The sequence below is a fragment of the Nannospalax galili genome, unplaced genomic scaffold (genome assembly GCF_000622305.1).
Source record: "Nannospalax galili isolate Female #2095 unplaced genomic scaffold, S.galili_v1.0 scaffold557, whole genome shotgun sequence".
Lineage (NCBI taxonomy): Eukaryota > Metazoa > Chordata > Mammalia > Rodentia > Spalacidae > Nannospalax > Nannospalax galili.
The window spans coordinates 799,337-824,463 of NW_008340356.1; the positions used below are offsets into that span (position 1 = coordinate 799,337).

The following is a 25,127-nucleotide window of genomic DNA, read 5'->3' on the forward strand; positions in this document are numbered from 1 at the left end:
TGCTGTAAATCCATCTGGTCCTGGGCTTTTTTTAGTCGGGAGGTTTTGTATTACCGTTTCAATTTCTTTTTTTGTTTTGGGTCTGTTTAAGCTGTTAATCTCTTGGTTTAGTTTTTCTCGTACCCATGCCTTTAGGTATCCATCCATTTCTTTTAGGTTTTCAAATTTAGTATCATATAGGTTTTTAAAGTATTCCCTTATAATGTTGTGTATCTTTCTGGTGTCTGTTGTGATGTTTCCCCTTTCATCTCTGATTTTGTTGATTTGGAGGTACTCTTTCTTTCTTTGGTTAACTTGGCTAGCGGTCTCTAGATCTTGTTTATCTTTTCAAAGAACCAGCTCTTGGAGTTGTTGATTCTTTGTATTGTTTTCTTTGTTTCGGTTTCATTAATTTCTGCCCAGATCTTTATATCATTATCATGTCTTGGTCACAAGCTTGACAAATTACAAATTATTAAGAACTAGAGAATGATGCTGAATTAAGGAAATATAGGATTACTATGAGATTAAATTTAACTAATGCTTAAGTCTATGGTTTAAAAATTATCTTAGGCCAGGCATGGTGGTGCACGCCTTTAATCCTAGCACTCTGGAGGCAGAGGCAAGCAGATCTTTGTGAATTCAAGGACAGCCTGGTCTACATAGTGAGTTCCAGGACAGCTGGAGCTACAGGGAGACCCTGTTTCAAAAAGACCAAAAAAATAAAAAAATAAAAATTATCTTAGGAAGTGTGGAGATAGTAAAAAAACTTTCACAAAGAGGAAATGATTATTCAAAGTATATATTTCGTTTTATTTGTTTTAAGAATATTTTTATTTGAAAATTTCTCTCATATATACAATGTATTTTGATTTGATCCACCTCCTGCTGCGCTCCAGCACCCCTCTGGACTCAACAACTTGTCTCCTCCTGACTTCATATCTTCTTTTTTAAATATTATTATTAATAACCCACAGAGTCCCATTTGTTCCACGTGTGATATGGCATGAGACCATCCACTGGGGCATGGACAACTTATCAGTGGTCACATCCCCAAAGAAAAGTGATGTTCCCTCCCTCAGGAGCCATTAACTGTCCGTAGCTTCTCAGCTATGGGTGGGACGCTGGAGGCCCTTCTCTCATCCATGCTGGAATTTTGATTGGTTTGGTCAATGTGCAGGTCTTCTGCAGGCAGCCACAGCTGCTGTGAGTTGATATGTGTACATGAGCCATATCATGTCCAAAAGAAAGCATTTCACAGATATTCTCCCTACCCTCCAGCTCTTAAATTCATTCCACTCATTCTTCTATGATGTTCCCTGAGCCTTGGATGGGAAGAGATTGGTATGGATGATCCAATAACTTATTGTCCGATTTTGCCCAGTCATGAGTATCTACATAAACTGCTACCCACTGCAAAAAAGAAGCTTTTTCTAACCAAGGATGAGAGCAGCACAAATCTATGGGTATAAACATAAATACTAAGAAATTAATATGACAGTATGTCCATTTATTGAAACACCAGTAGGTTACCCCCAGGGCCTATGGTCTCCCCAGTCATGTGCTTTTGACCAGGCTTACAGTACTAGACATGATATCCCTCCTGTGGAACAGGCCTCAGATCCAGTCAGAAACTGATTGGTTTCCCTATAGCCATCATGCCACTACTGTACCAATGGGCACAGGTTAGTATTGTAGTATGTAGAGTCAAGCACTTGGTAAGACCAGTGATGTCTTTTTTACCCAGCAGCCCACATAGCACTTTCCAGCACTGTGAAAGCTAACTAGCTAGTCAGTTTGAGATTGATTTTTCCATGCATTTTTATTGAATTTTTGTGCATTTCATACAGTACATCTTAATCATATTTAAACCCCCTCTTCTGTCTACTCCCCTCCCATTCATAGCCCACCCACAGGATTTCATGCATTCTGTCATATCCATTAAGACCTACTGAGTCAAGGTTGTGTCCAAATGTCCCTTGGTATGATGTTCATCCATTGGAGCCTGTTCAGCCAATCTAGGGTCACTCCCTTAAAGAAGATCAATTCTCCCTCAGCAATGATCAGCTGCCAGTAGTTCCTTGGCTAAGGCTGGGACCTTCTGCCCATTTCCCCAGTTTTATGCTAGGTTTTCATCTGATTGAGTCAGCATGGGTTTTGTGTATACAGTCACCATTGCTGAAAGTTCATATGAGCAACATCCCAGAGGCCTGTAAGACTCTGTTCCCTTATCTTCATGCACCACCTCTGGCTCTTATAATCTTCACACCCCCTCTTCCACAATGGTCCCTGAGCCCTGGGTGGACAAGGTTTAATACAGGAGTTCTATCCAGGGACACTCACTCTGTAGTCTCTTATTCTCTATACTTTGGCCAGTTACAGCCTTGTGTGTTCATCACCCTCTATTGCATGATAAAGCTTTGCTGGTGAGAGTTGAGAGATGAATTAGTAATGTCTCTACCCTGTGTTCCACTATGTTCCATGAGCATTACATGTAGAGGTTCCATTGTAGACGTGTCATGTAGGACTGGGCATTTCACAGACACTTACTTGCATTTGACCAGTTGTGGAACTCTGTAATAGTTTCCATCTGTTGCAAAAAGAATCTTCTTTGATGAGTGGTATCTGATTTACTTGTTTGTAAATCTAAGGATCCATATTTAACACACAGAAATTTTATTTCTCTACTAGAGACATGACAGAGATAGGGTTTTCTCTAGGATCTGTGACGTCTCCAGCCATGTGTATTTTACTATGTTTACAGTGCCATCTATGAGTTCCCTCCCATTGAGAGGGCTTTAAGTCCAATTGGACAGCTGTTGATTACACCAAGATAAAAGTGCCACTGCTGTTACCACTGTAGTTTGCTGTGCCGGTCATTTTTGTGGTTAATTTTATTTTTTAAAAGTTTGTGTGTGTGAGTGTTCTGCTTGCATATATGTAAGTGTACCATTCACATGCATAGCCCAAAGAAGCCAGAAGAGGGTTTCACATCCCCTGGAACTAGAGTTACAAACAGTTGTTAGCTGCCATGTGGGTGCTAGGAACCAAAGCCTGGGTCCTCTACAAGAACAACTGGTGCCCTTAACCTCTAAGCAATTTCTCTCCTGCCCCCAAAATTGATTTCTTGATGTCCTGCACCCAAAGTGGGTGGTGTTTTCAGCAGCAGGGTTTTACCACTTAATTACGTTGGGCAACCAAAAGCAATAGCAATAACCTGTGTTTTTGGTGCCTGGCATGGAGTTCTCATTAAATTACCCTTGTCTTCTGGGAGCAGTACTGTATCCATGGAAGGAGCCTCTGGTCACACTTCCTTTTTTATATTATATTTTTAAAATTAGCTTACAAACTAATGGACTTCCATAAGATTCCTTCATGCACCCTTAGTCTGGGCTAACCCGCCCTCCTCCCTCCCACATGCCCCTTAGCCCTTTAACTCGGCTGATCACCCCTTCTCATTCATGTCACCTGTATTCTGCTGTCTCCTTTAATCACAGTTTTCACTTGGGCTGCAAGATCATAGGTTTCCATATAGCTTTTTCATTACCCTTCATTTTGGTTAAGCCTTCCCCTACCTTCTCATTTTTCTATCCCCTACCCCCTGCATGTTTGAACCTTTCTACACCCAGTATTCCCCTTCTCTACTTTAATATTTTACCTGTATTTTATTATTTTCCCCCCTTAATGGGCCCATCTCTAATGACCTGTTTCCAATTACCCACCTTCCACTTGTACTTCAGATTAAACCTACAAAACAAAAGCTTCAAACCTAGGAGCCACATATGAGAGAGAACGTGTAGTGTTTGTCTTTCTGAACCCTGGTGACTTCATTGCGCATAATTTTTTACAGTTCCATTCATTTACCTGTAAATTTCATGAATTTGGGTTTTTTTTTATAGCTGAGTAATATTCCATTGTGTATATGTGTTACATTTTCCTTATCTGTTTATCAGTTGATGAACATCTAGTTTGGTTCTATTTCCTAGCTAATAAAATTCTGTTCCTTGAATTTATCTTAATGAAAGTGTTTAGGGACTCCACTGGCACACTTGGTATACATGTTACATAGATGAAAGTGTGAAAACATATTTACAAGGTCATTCAGTCAGGGCTGCATTCTCTAGGCTATTCGCAAGTTGGAATCGTGAATTTCCATCAGTCATGATTTAAGTAAATTACACAGTAACCAAAAATACAATGCGTCTGTAGCTATTACAAATAGTTGGGGCTGGGGAGATATCTCAGTGGTTTGGTGTGCTTGCTGCTCGTCCAGAGAACCCAAGTTCAGTTCCTAGTACCCAGTCAGGAGCTTGTAACTTGTAGCACTGCTACACCAACAGTACAATGTTGTGAACAAAAAGCCTGACTCTAATTTGTTAAGAATGGGCCTGAACTTGGAGGACCTTCATTTCCCCTGCATATCTCTTGAAACTGTCTGTCTCCTGGAACTGTGTTTTAACCGGGGAGGTACAAGTTTGGCTCCATCCTTATCAACAGACCATCCTGTCTTTTCATTCCTGCTTCTAGAATATCTCATTCACCCAAAGTTACATGTCCTTCTCAGTTGTGTGCAGTGAATATGTGCACCTGCTTTCAGCACATTAATTCTCGGCCGTTCATTATCTTTTTGAGTGGAGTACCAAATTGAGGGGGGGTTGCCAAGGAGACAAGATCAGGTGCCCAGGTGAAGAGATACAAGAGCACATGGTTTTGCTGGGGTTAATTAAAAGTCATTAGTCTAGATTAGGTCCATTTTGTAAAAGTCTTTCCTACAGCAACTGCCCACAACTTCAGCTCCAGGGACTCTGACGCTCTCTTCCTGCCTCCACAGGTACTCATACTGTGGCACGCACACACAGACACACACACAAATAATTAAAAAAACAAAGTGAACTAGATGTATGTTTGTGCTCAGGTGGGTTTGTGCACATGTCTGTAAAGGCCAGAGGTGAAGAGGTTAATATCCTGTGTCCTCCTCAGTTATACTGAACTTTATTTCCTGAGAAAGTCTCTCACTGAACCAGGAGCTCATTGATCACACTAGACAGGCTGACCAGTGAGCTCCAGGATCTGCCTTTCTTTGCCTCACCAGAATTGTGATTGCAGGTGTGCACCACTGCACCCAGCTTTTATGTGGATTGGGCTCAGGTCTTCATGCTTGATAGCAAGCACTTTATTGACTAAGCCATCTCCTCAGCTCAATAAATATGAAAATGTTACCAATAGCATTTAAGAGGATGATCCTGTTTTTGTTCTTAGGATAGGTGTAGGGGTGTATGTGTCTGTGTGTTTCTGTGTGTGTATGTAAATCCTCGAACATACATATACCCCCAAATATGAGCAGCTTTAAGCAGTGAAATTTCTAATGGTTGTTACTTCCTCTTTAATATCTTTTTTTTCCTCTCTACAGGGTCTCCCTGTAGCCTGAGCTGTCCTGGAACTCACTTTGTAGACCAGGCTGGCCTTGAACTCACAGAGATCCACCTGCCTTTCCCTCCTGAGTGCTGGGACTTACAGGGGTGCGCCACCATGCCCAGCTTCCAGTGTGGTGGCGCACGCCTTTAATCCCAGCACTCAAGAGGCAGAGGCGGGTGGATCTCTGTGAGTTCAAACCTAGCCTGTTCTACATAGTGAGTTCCAGGCCAGCTGCAGCTACTGGGAGACCCTGTCTCAAAAAATAAAAAACAAAACAAAAATTAAAAATTTAAAGCTTTAGGTCTAACTTAAAAAAATTACTAGCACAAATTTTGGGCCATTTGTATATATAAAAGATGGGCTGGTGATACACTCAGTGTTTGGAGCACTTGCCTAGTATGTGCAAGAGCTGGGCTCCATTCCAGCACTTAAAAAAATACCTATAGAAAGTTGACTTGGACTGGAGAGATGGTTTAGTAGTTACAGTGGGGACCTGAGTTTGGATCCCAGCACCCATGCAACAAAATTGGCATGGCCCTGTGTGCCGTACCCCTAGAACTTTAGGGATAGACAGGAGGAGGATCACTGGGGCTTGCCCAGACAAAATGCTTGCTTCAAGTTCAGGGAAGGACCCTGCCTTAGGAATGAGACAGAGTGAGAGAACATCTAGTGTCTTCTTCTGGCCACACACATTTTATTTCACATAGCTAGTAGTGCTAAAACTTTTAATTTGTTCTACACATTAATTTCATAACTAATCATTTTTGTAATATGGTATGTTCTGTAGATTCATGGGACGAATGATAATAACTCAACAAATGGAAGAAATTGTAAGGTAAGAATAAATTCATCTTATCTAATTGTTAAGTGGAAACTTAAAATTTAAAGGAAAATTATGTAAATAAACATATCATTGAAAAAGGTGAATTTTAAAAATTTGGCATTTCATCTGCTAGTAATTTGTAACGGCAACAAGTAAAGATGAAACATTCCATGAAATGACATAAAAGTAGTTATCTAATATTTATTTATTTATTTATTTATAATTTTCTGATAGTCTTAGGTAGCAGCTTTTAGGGGAAATACTGCTGACTTAATTCAGATCTTTTAACATTTAAAACCATAACACTCAAAGTCAGGTGGATTGAGGTTCAGTTCAGTGGTCCAGCATGCTTATCATGTGCAAAGTCCACGGTTGAAACCTCCCAGCACAAAAATTATTAAAAGACATATGCTTTACATAATGTAAATGTACATGTAAATGCTTTGATCATTTTACTTGAGAATCAGTGAGTGCACGCTGGTGAGTCCAACCTTGAACTTCTGACTCAGTCTTTTGAGTTGGTTGATTTTGGTCTGTTTTCCCTCTATTTTGGCATCTAAATAAAAGTCAGTTCCGAGATTTGCTATAGGATGAGATTGCATTGTTAAATAATTACCTGAAGGCTTAATTTAAAATCAACCTTGGAATCAGTCATTAAATTTCTAATCAGATTTGACATTGCTACATCTTTTTGGAGGAGACATTCAGCATATATTGGCTGTATGACCTAAGTCAGTAGCAGGAAGAGTTGAGCATTTTACAATTAGAGCTTCAAGATAAGCCATCAAAAGTGTCATGTATTGGCACTGATTCATATCTTTAATAACATAGCAGCTCATTCAATAAATTATAACATCTTTATTTGTATAAGTTCTCTTCTGAATAACTATGACCAAATTTTATTTTGATTTCTGTATTGAAATGGTAAAAATATGTGGGTGCATCATCTGAATTGCACTCTAAGATACTGTGGCTGGTAAAGAAAAGTAGCAGTATGGTACATCAGCTCCTAGAGGGCTAAAAGAATGGGCTGTGTTCTGTACCAAAACAGCCACAGTGACCTGTTGAACTTCTTTTTAGTTAGAAGCTGTCATGAGATCCCAGTTTTGTCCACATTTCTGTTCACTGTTCAAACCGGTACCAAGTGAAATGAGTATTTTATAGCTTGTGAGTAGCTAGCTGCCATACCGATTCTAGGATATCCTTGCATGCCAAGCAAGACTATACTGAAACCATACCTGGTGACCGCGTTCCAGATACCTGGTCATCACGACGTCCAGTGTGTTTCCTCTCAGTGCTTGCATTTGCTGATAATTTTCATAAATGGTTTAGATTTTCTTTTCTTTGATTTGGATAAACATATGTTTCAGAAAAACTTAAGGAATATAAACAAACGCTTTTTAACTTATCCAAAACAGACTCTTAATCATTTTTCCATCACTGAGAAAATAAAATTTCTTTTCTAGTTATTCCTTGTCGTTTTATGTCTCTTTTATGGAGAGAGTCAAACAGCAAGAAGACTTGTGCTCAGGAATTGTACAGGTAGTCACCTGTACCATGCAGCCCCGCCTACAGTCACTAACCTACTTTGCACATTACATTTTTATGAGCTAGCATTTTAATTGTGAAGAACTTACACATTTATATGCAGATCCTACTATACTTTATGTTTACCTTGCATTTTAATTCTGTATTTTCCCTTCTAAAACTGTTCAATTTTGCTCAAAAAATTTAAGTTTTGTCTTCTGCTAAACTCTCTTAAATCACTGCTTAATTTTTTACTTTATTTTCTTTTAAAATTTTTTGACATTAGTGGCTTTGTGAGTTTATCTAAACGTGTAATTTTCTTTCTCAGCTACTAACCTTAAAATGACCGAAATGCTGAAGCAGATGTTTGTTGTTATAGTAACTAACATGACTGGCCCAGGAAGCTTTATAGTAGCTGGGATTTTGATTTCATATGACAGCAATTGTGACTATAGGTTAAGTACCTCTTACTGAAAATAACTTTTAGTTGAATTAAAATTTTAATATATTCAGTGCCTTTTGGGTTTCTTTTTTCTTAGACCTCTGGGACCAGAGAGTCTCTTGCTTCGTGGAGCCAGATTAAAAAACACAAAAGAAATTTTTGGTTTGTACATACTTAAGTTTTTTTAATTGTTTGCTTTGTGTTCGTGTTTTATACGAAGTTTTGCTTTTGCTTTTGTGGTGCCGGAGATTGAACTCAGGGTCTGACACAAGTGCTCTGTGCAGCACTAAGCTGTGCCCCAACCTATACGAAATAGCTTTAAAAGCACAGCATTTTTTATTATTTTGATTGGATAGCATTACTTTACTAAATGTTATGCATAATTCATGATGATTATTAGATTGGATTTATAATTCCAGACTTATTTATGCACATAAACATTTATCCTAGAAATTCTTATTGAGCTCCAAATGAATATCAGGTACTATTTGGAATATACCTTCATTCTCTCAAAAGGATGAGTGCTAGTGCTCTCACTTTGGAGAAGTCAGGCCTTCAAGGCCACACATTATATGAATCCATCTGCCTGGGCTACCCCAAATAGGCATATTCATACAGATGAGACAGATAAAGTATTTCCAGGAGCTAGGGAATAGAAAGGAATACGGAATGATTGTTTAATGGGTACAGGGTTCTCTTTGAAAACAATAAAAGTATTCTCTAGTTAGATAGTAAAGATGGTGCCACAAAATTGTGAAATGTGTCATCAGCACTGAAATGGGCACTTCAAGTGGTTAGATGGTAAATTGTATGTTACATGTATTTTGCAACCATTGTTTTAGATTTATTTATTTTTATTTTATGTGTATGAGTGTTTTGCCTGCTTATATGTAAGTGCACCCATGTATACAGTGCCCACAGATGCCAGAGGAGGGCATCCAGTCCCCTGGAACTAATGTTACAGATGGTTGTGAGCCAACATGTGGGTGTTGGCAATGAAACCTGGATCTTCTGCAAGAGCAGTAAGCACTCTTTCCTAACTGCTGAATCATCTCTCCAGATGCTTTGCTACCATATTTAAAAATCATAATACTCAGATAGCAGAAGCCAGAGTAAACCTCCAAGATTTTTAGAGTTTCTCACATGGCACATGACTTGGCAGTAACACTTTTGTTCCTATTGCCTTAAAGCAAAGATCTAAATTATGCGTAGTCTTCAAAGCAAATGTGTATTTGAGTACTTTCAGATTGGTCTGTGTGCTGTCGGCCTCAGCAACATCTTCCGCATTACTTCATTCTGTTTCCAGATTCCGTTTGTTTCAGTGCCATTTCTCATTTGAATTATGACACACAAATTTAAGGAATAATTCTGATAATCAAAATTCCAGGTCAGATCCTTAATAAAAGGGCATGATTGATCCTTATATTGCTTCTCAAATTTTTCTGTTTAGGCATGTAAATTTACTGATCACTTATTGGTTCCAAGCATTTTGTTAAATTTTCATGCAGACCTTACAACTCTATGAAATTATTTTCTTCATTTAAAATGAAGAAATCTAACACTTGGGAGGCATAAGCAGGCAGATCTCTGTGAATTCAAGGTGAGCCTGGTCTACCTAGCAAGTTCCAGGCCAGCCAGGGCTACATGGTAAGACCCTGTCTCAAAAATAAATTAATTAAATAAAATGAAATGGGGAAATTGAAACTCAGATTTTTTTTTTTAATCCCAAAGTGTAGAACTAATAAATGGCAGAGCTAGTATTCAAACCAAGGTCTAAGTGTAAAGTTTTTTAAGTTTAGTCTTGCCTAATTTGTTTCATTCTGCAGTTTTAATCCCACTATTATGATCATTCTAACTCATCTTGGAGTCTTACACCAGATTTACATCTGTTAAATGCCCTTTCTTTGTGCTTGCTTCATTTATTCTGAAAGGCATTCATACTGTTCTCCAAGAATGACATGTAGACTCCAGATTCTGGCATTCAAGGCCTTCAGCCTGATTTATAGCATCAGCCTATCAGAGGTGTTCTTCTGTGTCTGCCTTTATTAATACCATTGCTCCATCCACAGAGGTCATCTACTGTTCCCATCCTTTTCCTCCTCGCTCCCAGCTCATATCTCTTGTACAGGTTTCTGGTGTAACTGAGAAACATACTCACATGGCCCGTCTCTCCAATGCAGGTTAAGTGTCTGAATCACAAAAGATTGGGTTTAGAGGCTGGGCATGGTGGTGCACGCCTTTAATCTCAGCACTTGGGAGGCAGAGGCAGGTGGATCTCTGTGAGTTCAAGGCCAGCCTGGTCTACCTAGTAAGTTACAGGACAGTTGGAGCTACAGGGAGACCCTGTCTCAAAAAAAAGGGGGGGAGCTTAGAAAGTTTTCAAAAACTAGGAAAAGACTCAAGGAAAAGCCCAGTTATGCAAATTGTCAGCCAGTACTTCGAAGCTTTCATGCTAATGAGTATGTTTATTTCTTGTGAAATATGACAGATTTATTTTAAAGGACAGTTTTATTTTGTAGGTGTTGCTATATATACTGGAATGGAAACTAAGATGGCATTAAATTACAAGAGCAAGTCACAGAAACGATCTGCAGTAGAAAAGTAAGAAAACTTCATATAACTATATATGTGTCTTATGTGTATAACATATAAAAATAGGTATTTCAAATCATGTATAAAAATAAAATCCTTGGGAGACAGGAATGAGGTTTGCTTTTTGTATACAGGTATTTTGCATGGTGGTAGTTTGGCAGATAGTAAATGCTAAAATATGGTTTTAAAAATAGTGTTGGGCTGGGCATGGTGGCTCAGACCTTTAATCCTAGCACTGGGGAGGCAGAGGCAGGCAAATCTGTCAGTGTGAGGGCAGCGTAGTCGACATAGCAAGTTCCAGGCCAGCCAGGGCTACATAGTGAGACTGTGTCTCTAAAAAAGGAAATAATAATGTTGGTGGTTGAAGAGATGGCTTAGTGGCTAAACTGCTTGCATCACAAGCTTGAAGACCTGAGTTTGGATCCCTAGCGCTCACATAAAAAGCTAGATGTGACAAGTACCTGTAACCTTTGAGGTGGAGGCAGGCAGATCCCAAGGGCTTGCTGGTCAGCCAGTAGCAGAAATGGCATTTCCAGGTTCTGTGTGAGACCCTGTCTCAAAAAATAGGTGGATACCAATAGGAGGACACAACAGATGCCAACCCCAAGCCTACACACACATATATATCCTATTAGACTGTGCGCAGTGGGGCATTCCAGTAATCCTAGTACTTGAAAGGCAGAGGCAGGTGTTATGAGCTTGATGCTAGCCTGGGCTACATAGTAAGTTTGAGGCCAGTCCGTGTTACTAGTACTGGCAAGTGACTAAAAGGGAGACATTAGCAATGATTCCAACCCTGAAAGATAGCAACAGCAAATGATTTTAGTTCAGCTTTTGTGAGAGGACATTCCCTATATACTATATATTACTTTGGCCTCAGAAGTCTATGCTCAGACTGAAGATGTAGCTCAGTGGTAGAGTGTCCATCTGCCTGGAATGGCCAAGGACACCCAGCACTCAATCAGTCAATCAATAAAATTTTAAGAAAAGAAAGAAAACGTCTAAGCTTTACAGCTTTACTGGGCTGAAGTTTCAGAAGACAAGGTTCAACACTGGAAGACACTAGAAAGTTAGGGAAATGCATAAGAGAGAAGCTATAGAAAAGAAAAACTTGAAAACCTGCACATAAGTGTTCAAATTCTTGACTGACTGATGAAATGACGTAGATGCAGGTTGGGGGAAAAACAAAACAAACTCAGCAGGAAACAGGGAGAACGGAATAGAGACGTTTGCTTCCACCCATTGCAGTGAAATCACATGCTTGAGCCCAGCGTAGCTAACTGCCCACTGGAATAAAGAGCACTGCTCTCTCGAGGAACATGAAAAACTGCAGCCTCTCTGCAGCCTATGATAATAATCAGGATGAAAAAACAAAAGGAGCATTTGCCAGGCATGCACAGGCCATGGGTTCAGTCCCCCAGCATCCAGAATAATACTAATGATAATAATTGAATAAGTATGAAACAGAAGGGTAAACCTTTTCAAAGAAAACAAATCTTTAGGGTCTAGAGTTAAACAGTTATTAGATACCATACCCAAAAGGATAACTCCTAAATGGAAAAAATTAATAAATTGAACTCCATCAAAATTAAAAACATTTTTCAAACCCTCTTAAAAGGATAAACAAGCTGAAGACTAGGGGAAGATATTTGCAAACCACAAACTGAAACCAAACTGCAGCACAAAGATTCACTTGGAAGTGAGGAAAAGACATGAATGCATATTTCCTCAGAGAGAAGTTGTAGGAGGCAAATGAACACATAAAGATATTCAGCATCATTACCTATTAGAGAAAAACCAAATCAGAACCACAGTGAGGTTAACACACCTACTAGAAGAGCTCAAATTAAAAAGTGGTAAGGAGAAACTGATCTGGTACACTGTTGACAGGACTCGAAGGTGACATTCTCATTCTGGAAGATGGTTCGGCAGTCTTACCAGCTTTATTTATAACCTCCCCCCCCCAAAAAAAACTGGAAAACAAATCATGTATAGGTGAACAGGTGAACAGAAAATCTGGTAAATCTGTGCAGTAGAAGACTATTCAACAAGAAAAAGCAGCGTTACTAATACATGCATTATCCTGAATAGACTGCAAAGTCCTTGTGCTTCGTGAAAATGTCAAATTTAAAGATTGCATATTTGTTTGAAACTGTATGTTTCCAGTTGTGTAACATTTTCAAAATTAGGAAGCTGTATCGATAGGGGACAGATTATTGCTGCCAGGGGACAGAAATTCACTATGGGGTGAGTGCAGATATCAAGTATGATGGGACAGTTCTTGGTAATGGTGATTAAACTATATGTGGGGTTAATTGTAAATATAAGGCATAAACAAATCTAATTGACTGTAATACCCCAGTGTTACTTTCCTGGTTTGGATATTGTACCACTATGTAAGATGCCACCATTGGGCTAGGGACATAGCTCAGTGGTAGAGTACCTATCTAGCATAAGCCTCTGTGTTTGATCCCTAATACTGCCTAAAAGCTTTGGGTGGGGAGAGGAACGGACTAACAAGTAGTTCATGGAACTCTTTATACTGACTCTGTAGTTTTCTGTGAGCCTGCAATTATTCCAAAACATGAAGTCTTTTTTTTTTTTTTAGCAATTTATGAGGAGCTGGAGAGATGGCTCAGTGTTACTGCTTTTAGCCCACAGGGTGGCTAACTGTTTTTAACTCCAATTCCAGGAGATCCGATACCCTTTTCTGACCTCTTGAGGCATATAGGAGGTATACTTACATACACGCAAGCAAAATGCTCATACATAAATGAAGATAAATAATTTTTTAAGTAAAGCAATTAATGAAATGTCAAGGTAAAAGAGCCACAAAAAAAAATTGGAATGAAGGAATGTATCAGTGGAATAACAGAGGTTGCATCTTGCTGTATGGTGCACGTGAAGTTTCATTATTTTGCTCAGTTTATTTACACTTGAAGTTTTAGAGAAAAGTTTCTTCATATCAAAGTTTATGTTTTTAGATTTAAAATGTAATATGTCTGCTTCAGCAGCACCTACACTAAGTTCAAGCAGCACAGAGCTGAGCATGGCCTTTGCACATGACTGGCACAAATCCTGAAGAGGTCTATGGTTTCAGATATATGTGCATAAAATAAAATTGAAGGCTTGTTATAGTAAGTAGAAGTTGATGAGTGAGCATTAGTGAGTGGATATATTCATAATCAGAATATTTACCAGAGTATTGTTATTATTTCAGTTCTAAAACCTTACTCATGAACTATAAGAGAGTATGAAACTCTTAACTGATTTCTGCTTTAGAAAACTCAATATTCATTAAATGTTTCATGTGGATCTGTGTCCTAGTTTGTTGTAATAAATATCATGACCAAAAGTAATTTGGGGAGGAAAGGGTTTATTTCAACTTATAATTCCCAGGTCACAATCCATCACCAAGAGAAGTCGGGTCAGGAACTTAGGGCAGGAACCTGGAGGCAGAAGCTGAAGCACAGACCATGGAGGAACTTACTGGCTTGCTCCTTCTAGCTTGTGCTCAGCGTGCTGTCTTATATAACTTAGGACTGCCTGCCCAGGGGTGGCACCACCCACAGTGGTCTAGGTCTTCCCACATCACTGTCTCACAGACATGCCCAGGCTGTCCTGATAGAGATATTCCCAAATTAATTCCTTCTTTCCAGGAGTGTGAAGTTTTATCCAACACAGTATGTTATGTGCCAGATTTTCTGACTTTTTTTTTCTTTTGGAGTTCCTAGTCTAGTTGGAAATTGAAGCTAATGTACAGTAAAAAATTAGATAATATTATGACTTTCTTTCTGAGTACTTTTTGTCCTAACTCTTGTGTTTAAAGTAAAGCTTTAGTAAAATCTTTAATAAATATCTTTAAAACAATTTCCACCTCTGCTTCATACTGATTAGTCCTAAAAATTCTTGTCAGTGTCAAGCCAAGAATCCTAGTGTGTCTGAGTCACGGTCCCTGAAAGATAGGGACATTCCTCAGGCTGCTGAGAGTGACGATTTGGAGCTATCCTCCCACTGCTGACATTTGGGACTATAGCACTAATTTCGAATTTAAATAAGAGAAAGCTGAATATAAACTAAAGCTATTAAGACAAGAAGAAGCTTTTCAATTAAACCTTTGAAAATAGGTTAAAGGATTAGAAAGTTAGCTTAGTGATAGAACTCTTACTTCCCAAGTGCCATGGCTTGGATTTAGTCCCTGCCCCTTCCTCCACACAGAACACACACACCACCACCACCATCATAAATGAATTAGTGAAAGAGTGAATGTTGTGGAATGTAGTCAAGAAAGAATATCCCATGAATGAGACCTGAGCGACAGAATGTGGAGATCAACTAGAATGTGTGAGAGGGGGCCAGGAGACAAGGTTAGTGAGAAAGCACCAAATTTGGAGTTGGGCAGATTTTAACTTCAGTTCCCTCTGCTTATTAGCTATGTGATCTTGACTGTTTTATTCCCTTGAGCCAAATACTTTGATCTCTAAAATTGTGAGCAATACCACAGATGAGGTGCTAGACACTGTCTAACATATGACAACCAAGCAAAGATCTCCTTTTGTGCCTCTACTTTCCTTCTGTTCTCACAGCAGTCTAGCTCTAGAGTTTGTGTTGTAGGATAATGGAAAAGTAAACATTTACATAGTTAGGATAAAGCTGAATCATGGGAGCCTATGGAAAAAAAACAGGAATACAGGCATTTTTCTACCCTGAAGCAGCCTATACTTTCCCTATCTTTTTAGATGTGTGGGGTTCATTATACCATCACAGCTATGTCTGTATGTAATGTTTAATGAGAAATCGTTTCTTTAATTATATGAACATTTTGTTTTTTAAGTTAAAATTGAGCAACATATTAAGGTTGCCTGGTGAAGGAAAGAGGGATTCTGAATTGGTTACTTTAGTGACTTGAAGAAATTATAGGATTTCGGGATTTTGTTTTTTCATTAGTGAAAAGGTGCCATAGTCTCATCATAGTTTTTTTTTTTTTTTATTGGATAAGGTACTAGATATGACAAAAGCTTTGATAAAATTTTATGCTGTACAGATGTTATTTTTAGTTGTTATACTTGTAATTAAATAGATTGTGAAAATCTTAGAATAATTACTTGAAGTAAAAATAAGTGGCCCAACTATTATTTACTGTAATATCTTTTTTTTTTTTTTTTTTCTTTTTGAGACAGGATCTCCCTGTAGCCCTAGCTGTCCTGGAACACACTGTGTAGACCAGGCTGGCCTGAGCCTGGAACTCACAGAGATCCACCTGCCTCTGCCTCCCAAGTGCTGGGACTACAGGCATGTGCCATCACACCTGGCTTATTTACTGTAATAGCTTATGTATTGGTACTTTGATTTCTGGTGAATATCTATTTAATGGTCATTTATTTAAAATAAAGACTGTGTCCTTTAGAGTAGCTACAATAAAGTCCTATGTATTTAGTATCTTTAATAGAAATTCTAAGCAAACGATACAGAACCTGGACTGATATATTGTTATTCTCTTTTTCTTGCTTTAGATCAATGAACACATTTTTGATAATTTATTTAATAATCCTTATTTCTGAGGCCATCATTAGTACTATCTTGAAATACACCTGGCAAGCTGAAGAAAAATGGGATGAACCTTGGTATAACCAAAAAACAGAACATCAAAGAAATAGTAGTAAGGTATTATGAGGAATTCATAAATCAGCAGTAAGGGAAGCTATTTGGTCTTTGGTAGGGTCTTCTGGTGGGAAGGTCCACTGTGATCGCATCAGAGCATTTAGTCCTGATGATGATTTTCCAGAAGAGCAATCAGCATGTTAGTAAGTGATAGACTTTCCCTAGTTCAGGGCTGAGCATTGTGTTCCCTCTGGCATACTTCTGTGTGAGTATATTTGCGTTCTACTTGAGTACTGCAAATTCAGTTTTCTAAAAATCCTGTACTGTTTACCTTATAAATTAATTAAAGAATATATTTTCAATTCTGCCTGAATAATTCAAGGAATCTTATCTGTCTTGGTGTACCAAGAAAATTTGACCTGCAATTTTGGTAAATAATTGTTCTTTAAATTTCCATTTAGATTAAAATGTATATATATCAGAAAACATTTTGCTCTGAAGAGACCACAAAGCAGATTAATACAGGATCCCGTTTACAATGGCATCTATATTCCACAGTGCATACTGAAAGATGACTCCACTGTGCGACTGACAGAAGCTCTCCGCTTTGTCTGTTTTCAATTGCTAGTAATTCCGCCCTAGCAATTGTGTCACAGTATGTTTAGATTCCATCAGATTTTAGGTGGCCATGATTTTGAAGAATAGGAAGAGAGTGGTTAGTACATTCCATAGGGTATAATTACAATGTTGCAGAAGGGGGTTTCAGTCGTACCAGGTGACTTTAGCTTCTGAAAATAAAACAGATCAAGCTCTGTGAATTTAACCTTTACTTCAACCAAGACTCTAAATAAACAGGAAATGCAATATTAGAAAGACAGTTTATGCAAGGAGTTTTACTTCATGATACTAGTCTACCTCAGAATGTAGCTGAGGGTCTTTCTGGACCTGCAATTTTCTGATAGTTCTTTTTTAGTCATACTAAACATATTCTCATGTATTTTCTCATGAAATAATAATTTCTCTCTTTTTTTTAGATTCTGAGATTTATTTCTGATTTCCTTGCTTTTTTGGTACTCTACAATTTCATCATCCCGATTTCTTTATATGTGACAGTTGAAATGCAGAAATTTCTTGGATCATTTTTTATTGGCTGGGATCTTGATCTCTATCATGAAGAATCAGATCAGAAAGCTCAAGTCAATACTTCTGATCTGAATGAAGAGCTTGGACAGGTGAAAATGATCCTGATTATTTTCTTTTTCTAAATTGTTTTTATCAAAGCATTACATGTACAAAGACTGATGTAAGATAAATATTACAAAGCTTAGACTATCAACTATAGAATATAAAGGCATAACTCTGGGACCAGAGAGATGGTACAATGGTTAAGAACACATAGAATTCATTCAAAGGACCTGAATTCAGTTACCAGCACCCATGTTAGGAGACACACAATCACCTGTAACTCTAACTCCACGGAGATCCAATACCTCAGCAGGTACTTGTACTGGCATAGCCACAGACATACATACACATAACCAAAAATAATAAGAATAAATTTTTAAGAAGTAAAGACATAAGTCCTTCTACTCACATACCCAGAAACACACTAACTTTGTATATCCTAGTATTAGTATTACAGTTTGACATCTAATAAATATTTACACGTGACTTTTAATGTTTCACAAATTCCTTATTTGTTCTTCATACTATAATTATGTTTCCTTTCTACATATTTTGTTTTCCCTAGAGCTAATTTATGGTTTTTTATTTGCTTAATGTTGTATGCCTCAAACAAATCTTTTTTTTAAATATTTTATTTATTATTTTTATTTTTTGTGTTTATGTGCCTGTATGTGTATAAGTGCACCCATGTTGTGCAGTGCCCATGGAGGTCAGAAGAGGGCTTTGGAGCCCCTGGAACTAGAGTTATGGATGGTTGTTAGCTACCATGTGGGTCCTAGGAATCAAACGTGATTCCTCTGAAAGAGCAGTCAGTGCTCTTAACTGCTGAGCCATCTCTCCAGCCCCAGATTTGTTTACCTTTTTTTTTTTTTTTTTTTTTTTTGGTCTTTTTGAGACAGGTTCTTCCTATATCCCCAACTGGCCTGGAACTCACTATATAGACCAGGCTGGCCTTGAACTCACAGAAATCCACCTGCCTCTGCCTCCTGAGTGCTGGGATTAAATGTATGCACCACCACGCATAGCTTAAACAAATCTTTTACAAATATATTCAGTATCTCTCTACATATTTAAACATATCAGGTAATCTAGGATTTTCTTTCTTTGTTTTGGGTTTTGTTTTGTTTTTTTTTCAATTTTTTATTAAATAGAGTCTTACATTTTGCTCCCCTAGGTAGGCTTAAACTTCTGGGCTCATGATTCACCTGCCTTAAGTTTCCCAGTAACTAGGATTGCATGAATACGACATTGGGCCCTATTATAATTAATTATTATTATTTCACATAGAATTCCCATGTCTCAGGAATTATAGTTACTTTTATTGTTTAAGCAATATAGACCTTAACGTATAGTTTCTCACTTCTTTTTATTTCTTACACAAAACAATTTTTTCCCGTTTTAACTATTCAACTATTTGATTTTACATATAGATCTTTAGCTTGGAATCTCACTGAAATTGTTTATTAGTTCTAATAGGTTATTTTAATTGATTCTCTTGGATATAAAAAAAATTTTTTTGTTTATTTATCTTATGTGTGAATATATTGCATGCATGTAAGTACACCCATGTCGTGCAGTGCCCACAGAGGTCAGAAGAGGGCATTGGATACCCTGGAACTTGAGTTACGGACCATTTGTTAGCTACCATGTGGGTGTTGGAAACTGAACCTGGGTCCTCTGCAGGAGCAGCCAGTGCTCTTAACCAATGAGCCAGCTCTCCAGTCTCTTCTTGAATGTTATATATGCAAGGTTATTTCATGTGCAAATGGAAATAGCTTTACCTCTTTTTTTCCAAATCATGATAATGTTGTTCTTTTGCTCAACAGAACTCTTAGAACAATGTTGAATACAAGGTATGAGAACAGACAACTTTTTCTTGTCTCTGCTCATAGGAGAAAATTGCTCAGTATAATGTTACCAGGTTGAAGAAGTTCTCTTTTATCTCTTGAATGTTGAGTGGTTTTTATCATGAAGGGTATTGGATTTTTTTGTCAAATATTTGTATTTATTGAGAAGACCATTTTATTAGTCGAATGAAGGGCAAGTATCATGAATATAATAGATTATACTGATTTTTTAAATATTTATTATTTTTATTTTATATATATGAATGTATTGCCTGCATGTAGGTAAGTACACCCATGTCGTGCAATGCCCAAGGAGGACAGAAGAGGCCATCGGATCCCCGGCACTGGAGTTATGGACAGTTGTTAGCTGCCATGTGGGTGCTGGGATTTGAACCTGGGTCTTCTGCAAGAACAACTTGTGTTCTTAACTGCTGAGCCATCTCTCCAGCCCCTATAGTGATTTTTTTTTTTTTTCTGAAACAAGGTCTTCCTATAGCCCCACCTGGCCTGGAACTCCCTGTGTAGACAAGGCTGACCTCGATCTCACAGAGATACACCTGCATCTCCCTCCCAAGTGCTAGGATTAACATCTAGTTAATCTTAAGTTTTTGAGATATATGTATGATATATATTTTATGTATGATATGTATTTTATATACTTCTGGATTTAATATGCTTGTGTATGCATATATATTCATGAGGGATATTGGTCTGTAGGATTTTTTTAATTTGTTTACTTGTGGTGGCTGACCTTTTAATGTCCATGAACCAAAGCTGAGAGTCTTATAATCCAAGAACAGTTATTGATGCAAAGCAGATAAAAGAAGGTAACAAAAATATTTAAAATTTGCATATACTTTGAAGACAATAACATTTTTAGTTACATGTTCATTTGCAGAGGTGATTGAGAATGTGATATACGAACTTTGTGTTTATCTCTTGGTTAGGCTCATTTCCCAGCACCCACATGGCAGCCAAAAGCCGTCCATAACTCAAGGTCCAGGGGATCCAGTGCTATCGTCTTCAAAGTATATGCAAATTTTAAATCTTTTCTTTTGTTTTCGGTTTTGTCTAGGTAGAATATGTGTTTACAGATAAAACTGGAACACTGACAGAAAATGAGATGCAGTTTCGGGAGTGTTCAATTAATGGCATGAAATACCAAGAAATTAATGGTAGACTTGTACTGGAAGGACCAACCCCAGATCCTGCAGAAGAAAGCTTAACTTACCTCAGAAGTTAGAGTATCTGTTTACAGATAAAAGTGGAACACTGACCGAAAATGAGATGCAGTTTTGGGAGTGTTCAGTTAATGGCATGAAATACCAAGAAATTAATGGTAGACTTGTACTGGAAGGACCAACCCCAGACTCTGCAGAAGAAAGCTTAACTTACCTCAGAAGTTTATCCCATCTGAACAACTCAGCCCACCTCACAGCCAGTTCGTATAGAACCAGTCCTGAAAGTGAAACTGAACTAGTAAGCAGTTTTTAAATTAATAAATATGGGTTTCATGTGAATTAGTTCTCTTTAATAGTTGGGCTATAGGGAAAGATTCCTGAAAGTGGAGCATATAATATGTATTTGAAATGACTGTCATTGATTTAGCACCACCAAGTATCATCCTGAGACTCTAGTTACAGCCTAGTTTGGCTTGTCATTTATTGTACATCAGCCTTAGCTCTCTGGGCATTGAATTGGAAGTTAAGAAGAACTCTTATTGTCTTGAAGTCAAAAAGAGAGAAAGTAGAGCTTAAATTTATTTACTACTTTCTGAGACCTCACTTTTTTTTACAAGAATATATTCCCCCCTAACTTGCAATTTGTTTATGCATTCTAAAAAGACACACTTATGTCAAAGGGTCCTATAACAATAGGAAATTTCCCGTTTGAAGTCTGAAATACAGTTCTCTCTTTGGGTAGTCCAGGCTATAACTCCTCTGTAGGTCTCGGACCTAGTTGTGTCTGGTTTCCTACATGGATCAGGAATGTGCTTTGATGGTGAATGTTACATTTTACAGATCACAGAACATGATCTCTTCTTCAAAGCAGTCAGTCTCTGCCACACTGTACAGATCAGCGATGCTCAGACTGACGGCATTGGTGATGGTCCCTGGCAGTCTAGCCTGGCCCCCGCACAGCTGGAGTACTATGCCTCCTCCCCAGATGAAAAGGCTCTAGTAGAAGCTGCTGCAAGGTGACTGAGTCTGATCCTAATCCTCAGAGAACACTCTTTAAGTAAATAGTAGAGTAGTAGAAAACTGTCATTTAAATTCTCAAATGTAAATTTAAGAGGTTTTTTTTTATGATCTCTTTGAAATGTTTACTAGAAATCTGTATGATAAAATCGTAAGAATACTTGTATTGTATTCTGGACCTACTCTGATCTTTCAGGTTCTTAAATGTAGTATTATATTTAAATGAACTATCTTAAATACATTTTAAGCTCTTATTTAAAAATACCTTCATTCAAGGCCAAGTTATAATGACTTAAATCTTTTATTTCTTTGTTCTTTTTATCTCTAGAGTTGGCATTGTATTTATAGGCAATTCTGAAGAAACTATGGAGGTTAAAGTACTTGGAAAATTGGAAAGGTAAATTGTTTCCATATATCTATGGTATGGTCCATAGTAAGTATTTAGTATAGAACAGGAAACTGTGGTCTATGGACCAGACATGACTTCCCATCTTTTTGTATAGTCCATGAACTATGTGAGGTTGAATTTAGAATTGTTTGAAAAAGAAACAAGCGAGGGGAGGAGGGGACAGAGAATAAAGCAGGCCTGGTGGTGTGGAAGCCACCGCAGGAAGGTCATAAGCTCAAGGCCTGCCTGTGCTACAGGGTGACTCCAAGGCAAACCTAGGAATTTTAGCAAGACTAAGACCCTGTCTAAAAACTTAATTTTATATGTACGAGTGTATTGCCAGAACGTACGTAAGTGCACCTATGTGGTGCAGTGCCCCAGGAGGTCAAAACAGGGTGTCATATTCCCTGGAACTGGAATTACTGATGGTTGAGAGCTCTAAATGGGTCCTCTGCAAGAGTGCTCTTAACCACTGAGTCATCTCTCCAGTCCCCCATCTAAAAATTTTAAAAAGTTGTAGCTCAGTTGTAGAGCATGTGCCTTGCATCCATGAAGCCCTAAGTTAAACCCTCAGTAGTCCAGCAAAGACAAAGAGAACACACAGTAGAGGAGACAGTTGTGTGGCCTGTGAAGCCTAAAGTACATGCTGTCTGCCTCTCTGTCAAATGTTTGCTGACATCTGGCCTAATGTGAATATTACATTGTATCTATCTCATCACAGTTAAAACAATATTCTTGTTCCCCGATTTACTTACATATTTATATTGAACACTCTTGACTTTGGGATTCATAGGTTATTACTCACTGAATGAAGAAAAATTTTTTAGCATATGTTAGCACTGGAGATCAAAACATGTTGGCAAGTGCTCTGCTACTAAGCTGTACCCCAGTCCATCCATGTTCCTTTCTCTCTTCTATAATTTTATGTTCAAATTTTAAGAGCCATCAGTCTATTTCTAGTATTTCCACTCTTAATAAATTAGTCCTAGCCTATTCTATGTGTTATCTCAACTCTTGCTGTGCTTTTTCCATACTCAGTAACACCCGTTTTGGGTCTTCCTTCATGAGGAACCTATCAAATTAGAAACTTTCACTTAACTCACTCTTTTTCTTTGAGATGTGGAATGTATTTCACTTGTGCATCTTTGTAAAATACTCTCCTGGAAGATTTTTCAAGCCACACTACAACTGCCCACAAGAGTTTTCTCTCAACTCTCTAGAGACATTTATTCCCTTACCCTCCCCCCGCCCCAAGTTCAGGATCAGTCCTGATAAGCCTCTAATACTGAACAAAGGTTGTATTTGTCAGAGGTATTAAAACAGGAAAGGGTGAGAATCAGTCAGCTTGGCAGAACTGAGTTCTGGATCTGCTCTGCTGCTTACAAGCTTCTTGGATATTTAATCTCTCTTACAGTCCTCATCTTGTGAGGTAAGATGTACTTTTTTTTCTGTGAGAATTAAGTGACACAAGGTCTATATGGTAGATCTTATTTGATGAGAACTTAGTGAAACCTCCTTCTCTGTATGTCAGGTATGACATTAATACTGTTATTAATATCCCATAGCCCATCCTCATGAAAAGATATTTGTAGCTTCTTATTTTAAGCTTGTATTTTATTTTTTGTTCTTTCCAAACTCACATATTATTACTCTGAGGTTTTGTCTTTCTTATTAGATACAAATTGCTTCATATTCTGGAATTTGATTCAGATCGTAGGAGAATGAGTGTGATTGTTCAGGCTCCTTCAGGTAACCAACCTAAACTTTCATTGAATTTTTATTTACCTACTATTAAGAGCCCGATAACTAATTTTTCTTTTCCTTTTAGGTGAGAAGATTTTATTCGCTAAAGGAGCTGAATCCTCAATTCTCCCTAAATGTATAGGTGGAGAAATAGGAAAAACCAGAATTCATGTAGATGAATTTGCTTTGGTGAGTACAGATAGCTAAAATATTTTTTTAATTTGTTTTTATTAAATTTTGTTGTATTTTATACAGCAAACATACGTATTCATGCATAGTATTTCATATCTCAATCTGAATCATCTTAATAGCCCTATCCCGACCAACACCCTCCCATAGCCTCCCCCCGCCCACTGGAACCTGTATACTCTGTCCTGGGTGTTAAGGCCCACTGTGTCAAGTCAGTGTCCCCAGACCTTCCCCAGTGCAAGTCCATCCACTTACAGTCTAGTCAGATCCCTCTCATCTATTTATCCAAACACCTATCATTTTCTTTTTTTCTTTTATCCTTTTTTTTCTGATTTCAATACTTTTCTTCATCTTTTAAAATTATTAAATAACCACATGATTAGAAGAAGCATTTCATTACAGCATTAACATATACATAAATAACAATTTCCACGGCAAAAATGCATCTCTTTCAAAACGGGCTGTAAATGTTTAGGTTCACAGTTGCATTACAATATTGTTATACAATATTGTACTCAGTATAAATACCATAAGATATAAAATTGAATCGGATTTTAACCTTTAAAAAAGATGTCCATTTCATTTTTAAAAATTCTATTTCATTCAGAAAAACTCATTTTTAATGCTACTAACACTTAGATGTTTGCACATGCTTCTCTAATCTATGTATCTGATTATTATTACTCACAGTCAGATAGTTTCTGAGATCCACCTGAGCGTGGATATAAAATCTTTGGATACATTTCAATGATAATGTGTTTCACCTCTACTAATTAACATGGAGCAAATTTTTATGCTTCTCACTCAAATATAACTCATTTTTTTATTTGTTGATTTTTTGCATGTATTTCATACAGAACATCCCAAACGATCTTATTCATCTATAACCCACATCCCAAATGGCACCCTCCCATAATCTCCCCCACCCCACAACGGAAGCCCGTATACTCTGTAGTCCCTGTTACTGTCCACTGTGTTATCGGCACCCGCAGCCATTCTCCAGTGTGTGTCCATCCACTGAATCTAGTCAGCATGTCTAGAGTTCCTTGTTTTAGAAAGATCAGCTCTTCCTCATCTAGCAGCAATCAGTTGCCAATATTCCTTTAGATAAGATTGGGGTCTGCTGTTCATTTTCTCAGTTCTATGCTGTGTACTGTCTGGGAGTCTCTTGGACCACCCTGGCCAACAACTCAAAGGA

General features: G+C 37.9%; 1 protein-coding gene across 1 annotated transcript in view; it reads left to right on the forward strand.

Annotated features, from left to right (window-relative positions):
* The window catches only part of Atp11b (ATPase phospholipid transporting 11B (putative)), a 120,043-nt gene that overhangs the window by 36,918 nt on the left and 57,998 nt on the right, over nucleotides 1-25,127 (forward strand). Inside the window, exons 8-17 of the mRNA XM_017798741.2 lie at nucleotides 6,182-6,229; nucleotides 8,284-8,348; nucleotides 10,706-10,787; nucleotides 16,292-16,442; nucleotides 17,414-17,611; nucleotides 20,651-20,890; nucleotides 21,433-21,608; nucleotides 21,938-22,006; nucleotides 23,673-23,746; nucleotides 23,826-23,929. Coding sequence (XP_017654230.1) covers nucleotides 6,182-6,229; nucleotides 8,284-8,348; nucleotides 10,706-10,787; nucleotides 16,292-16,442; nucleotides 17,414-17,611; nucleotides 20,651-20,890; nucleotides 21,433-21,608; nucleotides 21,938-22,006; nucleotides 23,673-23,746; nucleotides 23,826-23,929 — 1,207 coding nt within the window. The remainder of the gene's footprint in view (nucleotides 1-6,181; nucleotides 6,230-8,283; nucleotides 8,349-10,705; nucleotides 10,788-16,291; nucleotides 16,443-17,413; nucleotides 17,612-20,650; nucleotides 20,891-21,432; nucleotides 21,609-21,937; nucleotides 22,007-23,672; nucleotides 23,747-23,825; nucleotides 23,930-25,127) is intronic.